Below are 11,490 nucleotides of genomic sequence, written 5' to 3'. Positions count from 1 at the left end.
GAAGGTTACTTACTCCCCTTGGAAGGACAAGCCCAATTTTTGGAGATCTATTCCTGGAGCTATTAGAAACTGCATGTCTCATATCCTGCTTTCTCTTATTTCTTCTTTAACTTCTCCTCAAGTCTCTTTTGTTTCTTTCCTTAACTAGGACAAGTTGGTCATTTACAATTCTTACAATCCAGATTTTAATTCTTATGGGACTTTGGAATCTCTCCAACATTCCAAACTTCCTTGAGATCACTCACATGAAAGGTAAATTCAAGTTAGTAGTAAACCTCCCTCAAATCCTTCCCCCCCAACTGAATTTATGTCACTAGGTGGGTTGGGTCCAATATGCTTTAATTTAAGGCTTAGTAGGGGGCAAGGTTTTAGCCATTGGAACCCTCACAGACCAAGGTAGGACACTTGGACATAATACCTACCAGATGGTGGCATGGTGCCCAGCCCCTGAATGGTACAGGTCTTTTGACTGTGGCATAAAATGGTCTTAGAGAGAAAATTCAGAGAAAGTTTTCTAGGATGTAAACACATTCAATGCAGATATACATACTGGCTCTCAAAAGGAAAACAAATACAGTAAGTACTTTAGGAAGCAAAAATTGTGAAATTTTCCAGACACTGTCTCCAAAGTGAGTCTAATCAAAAGAATCCAAACAGCAGCAATCACACAAGACAGGTAGTAAAGGGCCTAGCTACCACCATCTCTTCTGACTTCCATGCCTGTCACTCTGATGTAATTGGACTGTGCCTGACCTTTGGGGGTGGGGGGTGGGCCTGGTTTGGAAAAACCCTGAATTTCAAGCCTTCCCCACCCTCCTACTTGGTTTCCACAGGAAACTCCCACCTCCAACTAATCTGGGAATCACTTTGGCCTGGGAAAATATCACCACCTTAATTGATTTGGAAATTAGCCCCTCAATCACTCCTTAACCCCTAGCCATAGAAAGCTAAATAAAATAAGAACCCTGTATCCCAATCTTTGCTGTCTTCCTAATCAGGATGGGGCCCACTGAGAGAAAGAGATTCTCAATGAAAATAAACCCATTTTTGCCAAACTTCACTTGGAGATTGGGACTGCGATTTCTTTCCCAAAACCTGTGATAGATCTGGGGACCCCCATTACTTTTTCTCACCTCTCAACAGCTCTCCTGGAAGAACTCTTTCCTTTTTATTTTCTAGGAGTTATGTGAGAGTTTGAACAGTGAAGCAGTACTTTTCCTTCTGTTGAGTTCTCCAAAACTCTCTGGCTAATTAAAGAATTCCCCAATCCCTAGCCACCCACAAAATGTAATGCAATCACTCTATACCACATCTTAGTTGTTCCTGGTAGAAAAGACTGCCATGGAAGTTTCTAGCATTATCCATTAATGAAATTATGGTTATACTCTTCCATATATTTCAAGGGGAAAAATGATTGAGGGGCACATTTTGTGAGAGTTGGCTTGTTGTTGCTTTATAGTTTATCTTTTTAAACTAATTATTTCTTGTTTTAAATTTTTAAAAATGTTTTCTTAATGCTATTAAAAAAAATTAAAGTGCTTTTTAATTATATAGTGCTTCCTCCACCCTGACCACACTATTCCCTACTTCCTACCCTAATAAAACTCTATTTCACAAACTCTCTCATATAGCAAAAAACAAAAACAAAAATAAAAACAAAAACAAAAACAAACACAAATAAGTTCCTCCCACAGTGACTGGGTCTGATGTTATACTTAACATTCCCACACCTGTAATCTATCTCTCTATTGAAATGAATGTTTAAACTCCAGGATTCTTCAAGTTTAAGAGTGGTCCCTAACTAGCTTGGCTTCCTTTCAGAACTATTTTCATGTGCACCATATTGTGCAATGTACATATTGTGTACATTGTTCTTCTGGCTTTGCTTTTGCTTTTGCTTTCCCCCATCCCATTCCCCTCCCTTGGAGTTCCCTTATATTCATTACTTGATATTCCTTTATACTCATAGACTACAATTTGTTCAGCCATTCCTCTTGAAGGATTTTATATTTCTAGAATTTTCTTGCTACCATAAAAAGTGTCGCTACAAATACTTTGGCATATATAGAGCCATTTTTAAAAACTTTGATTTCTTTGAATTACATTTTCGGAACTAGGACAATGGTCAAGAAGTATGAAGAATTGAATAACTTCTTAATTCCAAATTGTTTTCTAGAAGGTTTGATTCTCAGGTCCCACAAAGAATGATACCCATCATTTCTAAAAAAAAAAAAACAAAAAAACAAAAAACAAAAAAAAACAGCTGTAGCAAACAAACATTAAGTACTAACTATATGCCAGAACTATGCTTTGGGGGCAGAGAAGAAAGAAAAACACAAGATAGTTGAGGAGATCATATAATCTAAAGGTTGAGTTAGATAGCTCAGTGGATGGAGCCTGGAGTCAGAAATTTCTGTGTTCAAATCCAGCCTCTGACACTTATTTGTTGTGTGACTATGGATAAGTCATTTAACCTCTTTGCCTCAGTTTCCTCATTTTGTAAAATAGGGGTAATAATAGATTTTACCTAATAGGGCTATTATGAGGATCAAATGAGATAAGTGTAAAAGCCTTTAGCAAAGTACCTGACACATAGTAAATGCTTTACATTTCTATTAGATGGGATAATAGATAAAAAGGAACTGAAAATGAAGTAAGTGGAGAAGAGAAGGTTACTTGGGGGGAAGGAAGAATGGGATTATGAATTTCTACAGTCTGGGTGCAGGATGGGAAGAAGAAATGATATGAGGAGGTGAGATGTTCAACAGAATAGAAATGAGGTTAATTCTTAGAGAATCCTCCTTATATGTGGAGAAGCTTCCGATATTCACCATCCACCTTCTTCAATCAGAGAGAGGGAAGTAACATCAAGGGCAAGGGATGATGAGAAGTGAATTTCAGAATTGATTTCATCTTGGCATTAGTGACAATAGCCTGGAAGAGTTAGAGAAAGATAGGAAGAAAGGAAAGAAAGAAAGAAAGAAAGAAAGAAAGAAAGAAAGAAAGAAAGAAAGAAAGAAAGAAAGAAAGAAAGAAAGAAAGAAAGAAAGAAAGAAAGAAAGAAAGAAAGAAAGAAAGAAAGAAAGAAAGAAAGAAAGAAAGAAAGAAAGAAAGAAAGAAAGAAAGAAAGAAAGAAAAGAAAAGAAAGAAAGAAAGAAAAGAAAAGAAAAGAAAAGAAAGAAAGAAAGAAAGAAAGAGAAAGAAAGAAAAAGAAAGAAAGAAGAAAAAGAAAGAAAGAAAGAAAGAAAAGGAAATGATCAGATTTCAGCTTATTTCCTGATTACCTTGAAAGAATATCTGAGTTGTTGAATAGCTTGGTGTAAATAAGTTTGGATTTAGCATTAGCAGAACTGGATTTAACTCACAGAGATAGGGGGATGGAAATGGAGGAAATGTAGTTGATCTAAGAGATATGTAATATTTACTCACACACACTTATATAAAAATCTATTTGAAAAAAGACTCTCCATAAGACTGTTCTCTATAGTGAAAAAAGTGTTTTTTTTTAATAGAATTAGGCATTATGTCTGAGAGAAGAAGAATATTGGATCTTTCACTGAGTGGAAGATTCATGTGCTAAGACTAATAAAATGAGTTTGAACCATCTAGTGCCAATTTACAGGCAAGAATAGCGGAGTGAATAAGGTAACAGGTGACTCCTTCTTTCTTTTGTCCCTTTTTGAATGAAAAAAAAAAAAAAAGCTGATTCCTGCCTGATTCCTGGAAAGAATAATAGCTCATGTTTATAAAGTATTATAGAGTTTCAAAGGCCTTTACATTTTTAACTCATTTGGTATTTACAACAACCCTGTCATTGTGATGGTCTGTAAATGGAGAGAGAGAGTAGAAGCACAAGAAATGGATCAAAAAGAACTAGCAGCCCAGGAGTAAAAAAAAAAGAGAGAGAGAGAGAGAAAAAAGAAAATAGAATTGCACTGCAATAAAGATGAAATATTGAGGAGGGTCATTTGCCCTTCAGACATATCAGTTCAGAAGATTCAAACTGACATTATCAATTGTACCCACCTACTGAAGAACTAAGAAAAAAGAGCTGCTCTTTTCCCTATTTCCCCTATGAGGGTCTATGAACAATCTATTTCATTATTATTTATTTAGACAACTTAAATCTTGGCTCAAAGAGATCAGGGTTAGTTATAATTAGAGATGGACCTAAATGTAAATTAAAATAGAGTGCCAAACTTCTATGTAAATGTTAGGAATTTGCCTAACTTTGGGCTCAGAGCAGTTGTGATTATACTCACAACTTTTCATCTAAAATTAACTCTTGAAAGCTGAAGAGGAAACCAATATGGACTTAGAGGCTGTTAGATTGCCCCTAGTCTTAAAATGAAGTAATTACTATAATCATATGGTATCAGGCTATAAAAGAGAAAATATTACTATTACCCCCATTTTATAGATTACAATAGTAAGGCTCAGAAAATCCAAGGATTAACTTCAGAAAGGTTAAATGTTTTGCTGTGGCTATACAACTAGTCAGAGATACAATTTCAAAGCTGATGACTCATGAGTTCAAATACAGCATGCTTTCTGCTATACCATGTTGTTGGAAAAGACAAGTAAGAAATAAAATTTCAAGTTAGATAAAGCTTATTCTGGGTACTGAATTGTCTCTCTGTATTCTTCTCTTAGGTTTTAGAATTTCTTTTATTTTGTCTGCCTTGTGTCTCTCTCCTAACACACATTGGCTGTATTTTAGGATACTTCATTCTGAATACCTGGAAAGAGCTTACCCTTCCTGGGTTACCTGGATCCAGGAATGTTTCAGCACATATCTATTTATGCCTCAGCAATCTTGGCCAAATTATTTAATTTCTCTGAGCCTTGATTTTCTCATATGTTAGATGAGGAAGGTTGGGAAAGAATGGATAAAGTATTTTCCAGTTCTAAATCTATGTTTTTATAAGTCTATGATTCAATGACTATTTTCTTCTTAAACTTCATCCTATGATTTTGGAGATTGCCAACAAATCTCAGAAGGAGACTTGCAATGGAGCCAGATGTTTGTGCATCGGATGAATAATTTGCTATGTTTCCAAGGACCCATTTATTTATAATTTAATAAATGTGTAATTTGTAAATAAAGGTTTAAATAAGGATGTTTATTCTAACACAGTATTTTATGTTTATGTTTCCTTTAAAAATTAAACAAGGTTATTGCATTTTGCTCACAGATCCAAATTTTTCATAGCTTTAATGCATAAATCCATTGTAATATCAAGTTTTACTGAGAGAGACAATTTGTTTCAGAAGATTCATTATAATAGATGTTAAGAAAATTTAGATTCTGATCTTACTGATCCTACTAGTGATGGATTGTGTTACAGAAAATCTCTTATTCTCTTTGGGTCTCAAGTTTTTTATTATAAATTATATTTAATTAAATGATCTTTAAAGTACTTTAAAGGACTGTGGTTAAATTTAAATTTAAAAAAAAAATGTCTTTGTGTAGTGCAGAATCTGGTTTTACCTTTAGAGTAGACCATTAATGGCAAAATGCCATCAAGGATTAATTCATTCTGTTATTATTGTGTTATTTCAGTTATGTCCAATTCTTTGTGACCCCATTTGAGGTTTTCTTATTTGTTTGTTTTGTTTTGCAAAATTTCATCTTTATTTTCTTTAAATAGTAAAACCCTGAATAATGATTTTTTTTACTATAAAACTGGACAACAAATACTCCAAGTACACCAAGTGATGAAAAACAGATCAAGCAAAATCTCAGCTTAATATTTTGATTGAGGGTAAGTGATTACTCAAGGAAACATATGAAAATCAGTAAGCATTTCTAGAGCTATTATTTATAAACGGTATTAATTGGGGGCAAGGGGGAAACAAACTATTAATTTTTGTTACCTACTATGTTTTTGTTTTATCAGCCAGGAATTTGTGTAATAAATGTATGTGCATGTCTACTAAAGCAGACAAAAAGGAATTTATAGTGTTAGTACATTTGAGGTTTTCTTAACAGAGATATTGGAATGGTTTTCTATTTCATTCTCCAGAGGGAAAATTTTCAGATTTTTACAGATAAGGAAATAAAGGCAAACACAGTTAAGTTACTTGTCTAGGGTCACACAGCTAGTAACTGTCTGAGATTGGATTTGAACTCAAGAAGATGAGTCCTCCTGATTCCACACCCTGTGCTTTATCTACTGTGCCACCTGTTTTCCCTATTAACTGAAATAACTAAGTATACTTAACTTGAAGAAGAGAAGATTTGTGGAGTCTAGGATTCATATTTTCAAATGTTTGAAGGGTTATCATACAAAAAAGGTATTAGATTTGTTTTGTTTGGTCTTTAACAAGTAAAATTTCCTGACCCTCAGTTTCCCCATCTGTAAAGAGAGAAGATTAGATTAGATGACTTCTGAGGTCTTTTCCATCTTTATGATCTTATGATCAAGGAGGCATATTTCAATTCAACACAAGAAAAATTATTTAATTATTAATGTTTCATAAAGTGGAATAGTTGAGTAGGAGGAGTAGTGAGTACTCTGATACAAGAATCTTCAAGTAAGTGATGATTGATCATTTGTTCAAGATGTTGATAGAATTAATGGTTTACAGTGTTTCTACTGAGCTTATTCTGGAGAGCAATTTGGAACTGTGCGCAAAAAGTTATCAAACTGTGCATACCCTTTGATCCATCAGTGTTTCTACTGGGCTTTTATCCCAAAGAAATCATAAAGGAGGGAAAGGACCCACAAGTGCAAAAATGTTTGTGGCAGCCCTTTTTGTAGTGGCAAGAAACTGGAAACTGAGTGGATGTCCATAAGTTGGATAATGACTGAATAAATTATGGCATATGAATGTTATAGAATACTATTGTTCTGTTAGAAATGACCAACAGGATGATTTCAGAGAAGCCTGGAGAGACTTACATGGAGTGATGCTAAGTGAAATGAGCAGAACCAGGAGATCATTATGCACGACAACAAGAAGATTATATGATAGTAAATTCTGATGGATGTGGCTCTCTTCAACAATGAGATGATTCAGACCAGTTCCAATGATCTTGTGATAAAGAAAGCCATCTACACCTAGAGAGAGGACTGTGGGAACTAAGTGGGATTTATAACATAGAATTTTCACTCTTTTTGTTGTTGCTTGCTTGCATTTTATTTTCTTTTTCATTTAACATATATTGGGATACTTGTCATCTAGGGGAGGGAGTGGGTGAAGGGAGGGAAAATTGGAACACAAGGTTTTGCAAGAGTTAATGTAGAAGAATTATCCATGCATATGTTTTGAAAAATAAAAAGCTTTAATTAAAAAAAAAGAATTTATGCTTTAGATATGTATTGGTGTAGGTGGATTGTAGCACCAAAAGAGACTTTAGAGATCAACTAGGAAAAAAATCTGAGGCCCAGAAAATAAAAACCATGTAACAACCTTCCTACTCAGATGTTTAATGATTCTACCATTCACTCTTTATCCCCCACCTAGAAGAATGTGGATTTTCAACATGAAAAACCTTAATGTACCAGAGAATACACCATTGAGTTAACCTTAGACATTTATTTAACCATATAGATGCCACAAGCCTCCCTTCATTTCCTCAGCGATGATTACAGATGTATGAGCCACAGGTAGTTGTTTTATTTTGTTTTCTATTGAACTTGAATAAATATGAAAATGAAGGCAAAATGTTCATGCAAGTGCATATTCAAAGGTTCCTTTATCAAACTCTTCCACTTCATCTTCCCAAGTGGAAGAAGGCATACTACTATAGGGGTCCAGCAGAATTTTAAAGCATCTGATAATAAGAAGGCCCAAAAAAATGCACAGAATCCCCACAAATGCAAAGCCTGTTTTTTGTTCCAATGTCAATGAGAAAGCTGAAACTTTGTTGACACTCATGCTGGCTGGTCCGTTGCTATGGTGGATACTAGTCATCATTTGCTACCACATTGTTGGAATTCTTCAGGATTCTTGCTTGGATCATGTCTTGGTCTACATACAAGAAAAATAGTAAGTTTAGTTATAATCATATACTCTGTGATGTAGTCATTAAAATAGGAAACTAAAAAAACAAAGAAATAAAGAAAAAGAAGAAAGCTTCCTATCTTTAAATACTTTTAGCACTAAATATAAAAAGCCTTTATACACAAAGATTGATATTGATCATAAATCTAATCAAATATATTCTCATATTAGAATTAGACAGTTTATTTTGTCTAATGACATAATAGAATAGACTATAATAGCCTATAATACAATATATGATATAAAAATTATATATGATATTACCATATACACAATGCTGTAGTATGATATGATATAGAGGGACTGTTCAGTCATTTTGATTGAATTTTGTCAAAGTGATCAATTTAATTAAAGTTTACCTAGTTTTTTTATTCACATGTTTTATTTCTTTAGCTATACATTCATTCATTTGTTCATTTGTTTATTGCCTCTGGAGCTACCACTATATAAAGCTAAAACAGCTAATCAATTAGAGAGAAAAAAATCATTAAATTGATTAAACTAGATATTTGACACTAGGGTGACTAAAATACTCAATATGTTAAATGAACATTTTGCCTTAATCAACAATTAAGTAATTAGAAGTTAGTCTATTCTGTACTAGGCACTTTGCTAAAAGCTTGAAAAGTGAAAGTCTGCCCTAAAGCAGCTTATATTCTAAAGTGAAAGATTTCATGTACATGTAAAATTATGTATACAGAAAGTAAATACAGAATGTAAACTAATTTGGGAGAAGAGGCCCTATCTGTGGCGGAATCTGGGAAGGCTTCACATAGGAGATGGAATTACAGTTGAGCTTAGAAGAAAACTAGGGGTTTTAAGTGGTGGAAATGAAGAAGTTGTGTTTTAGGTATAAGGGGAGAAGAGTCAGCACAATGACATGGAGACAGAAAATGGAAAGCCATGTGAAGAAGAGAAAGGTCAGTTTGTCTGGACCATAAAATATCTGAAAGGAAATAATGTATATTAAGCCTGGAGAGGCAGATTGGAGCCAAGTTGTAAAGGGTTTAAAATGTCAAACAAAAGAGTTTGTATTTTATCTTAGAGATAATATGAATTCAGTGGAGTTGAGTATATTTTTCAGAGCAAAGGAATGATAATGGTCAGACCTTTGCTTTAGAAATGTCGCTTGGCAGATGTGTGTGGGATCTTTTATTTGAATGTGACCTTCCTGACAGCCCAGGCTGTGTATTTGCCTTTCTTTTTATTGCAGCATTTAGCACAGTTTCTGGCACTTAGCATGTACTTAATAAATACTTGCTGAATGACTGATAGAAGGGTGGATAGGAGAACATAATCATTTGAGGCAGCTAGATTAATTAACCTGAATTGGAGTGTTGGCTGGGGATGCAGAGAAAAGAGAAAAGATAAGAAAAATGTGGAAGTAGAATTAATTTGGGGACTGATTGGCTATGTGAAGTGAGGGAAAGTGGGAAATCAAGGACGACTTTGATACTGTGAATCTGGGGTGGCTGAAAGTATAGTTGTAGCCTTGGCAAAAATGTTGGGCAAAGAGTATGTTTTTGGGGAAAAAAATGAGTTTTGTTTTGGACATGTTGAGTTTGAGATGCATTGAGTTCTAAATGTCCAGCGGAGAGTTGGTAATACAGGAATGGGGTTCAGAAAAGAGGCTATAGATATATATAGATCTGGGAGTTATCTTATAGAGAGCCCATGGAAGCTAATGAGATTAGAGAGGAGAGGAAGAAGATACAGAGACAGAGACAGAGACAGGGAGAGGCATACAAAAAGAAACAGAAACACAGAGAAAATATTTTTATACTTTCTATAAGCTCTGTTGCTGTTCTGATGAACATCTTAACTGGATTTGTTTGGTTGAATTGGCTAAATAGAACAATTGTTTTGGCTTCATGCTGACACAATCACAGAAAGTTAAGCAAATTACATAGATTTGTTTGTTATAGGGGATAGTGAAATCTGCTTGCTGCTGTTCCCATACTTAAACCACTAGTCTGCAGTGTTCCCTTAGACAAAATCAACACCACTAAAATAGTCAAGTTATTTGGTGATAACAGAATATGAACCACAAACCTTTTATTAAAATGAAACAGTTTCTTCTCTAAATGAGAATGCAAGCTCATTTATATTTCAGCTCCAAATTTGCCTATATTATAACCAAGTAGAGTGGTTTTCTCTTGAACTCCTCAGGAAGCTACAAATTATAGTAGTTACCCAGTACCTTGGAAAGAAAGTAAACTGAACTTTCAAGTATGTAATTTGTGATGAAAGAAATTTTGGTTTTAAAAAAGCCAAATAGTCTTAATAATCAGCAAATAGGGGAAATAAAATCAGCTCAAATAAGAGTAACATGAAAACTCATTTATACCTTAGACTAAGAACTAACCTTAAAAATAAATATCAAAAAGCATACCAGACCATGCAGAATTTAATGAACTTGTTATTTTTATGGCAATATGCTGTTAATAAAGGAATTAAATAAGTATTTTTTCCACTAGCCTGGAGTATATTTTCACTCAACTTGGGTGAGTAGGTAAATGGCTATTTCATCACTGTTCATGACCATTAAAACTCGCTATTTTGCATCTAAACAAATGTACAAAGAATGAAAGGGGGAATACAACCAAGGTCAAGTACAAAAAATTAATAGATGGCACCATGGATAGAACACCAGCCCTAGAGTCAGAAGAACCTGAGTTCAAATTTTACCTCAGACTACCTGTGTGAGCTCTGGCAAGTCACTTAACTCCAATTGCCTTACCAAAAAATAAAAATAAATAAATAAAAAAGAATGGTGAGGCAGCATGGCCTAGCAGCTTAGAGTTCTAGTTATGCAGTCAGGGAAACACAAGTTCAAATCTCAGCTCTGACATGCTATGTAACTACAGGCAAGTCACCTAATCTTTGTAGGACAAGTTTTCTCATTTGTAAATTGGAAATCATGGACAGTATCTATCCCACAGCATTTTTAGGAAACTCAAATAAGATAATCTATGCAACACTTTATATAATTTTCAGAGATCAGTAGTGGCTGTTCTGCTTAAAACTTAAGTAAGTATAGATTGGGGAAAAAATTCTAAAAACAACAAAGATGGCTTTTAAAGCTATACTAGAATGTGATTCACCATTTCCTGACTCTCGACATTTTCACTGGCTATCCCTACCCCACTTTACCTGAATTCTCTTGCTCTATATCTTTATGTCCTTGCTTCCCTGTCCTACTCTGAGCCCCAGCTAAAATCTCATCTTCTAGAAGAGCCTTTTCTGATCCTCCTTGATGATCTGATTTCTCTTGGTTACATCTTGTTTGTAAGTAATTGTTTACACATTATGCTTCCTTAGACTGTGAGTTTTTTGATAACAAGAGTGATTTTGTTTTGTTTTCACTTTCTTTATATACCCAGATGTTAGCACAGTGCCTGGAATAGAAGATGCTTAATGCTTGATGATTGACTGACTGACTGGTTTGCAATATTTCCAGTGTTCTGGTATTTGATCAAC

General features: G+C 34.4%; 1 protein-coding gene across 1 annotated transcript; it reads right to left on the bottom strand.

The window, feature by feature from the left end:
• Positions 1 to 7,608: 7,608 nt before the first annotated feature.
• Positions 7,609 to 7,923, bottom strand: CTXN2 (cortexin 2). The gene has a single exon (XM_074285216.1). It carries the CDS (start codon positions 7,921 to 7,923, stop codon positions 7,675 to 7,677), a length of 249 nt encoding a protein of 82 aa, XP_074141317.1. The 3' UTR covers positions 7,609 to 7,674.
• Positions 7,924 to 11,490: the final 3,567 nt, after the last annotated feature.

The sequence above is a fragment of the Sminthopsis crassicaudata genome, chromosome 2 (assembly GCF_048593235.1).
Source record: "Sminthopsis crassicaudata isolate SCR6 chromosome 2, ASM4859323v1, whole genome shotgun sequence".
Classification (NCBI taxonomy): domain Eukaryota; kingdom Metazoa; phylum Chordata; class Mammalia; order Dasyuromorphia; family Dasyuridae; genus Sminthopsis; species Sminthopsis crassicaudata.
Note: the sequence above shows the minus strand (reverse complement) of the source record. Positions and strands in the feature narration are given on the sequence as shown.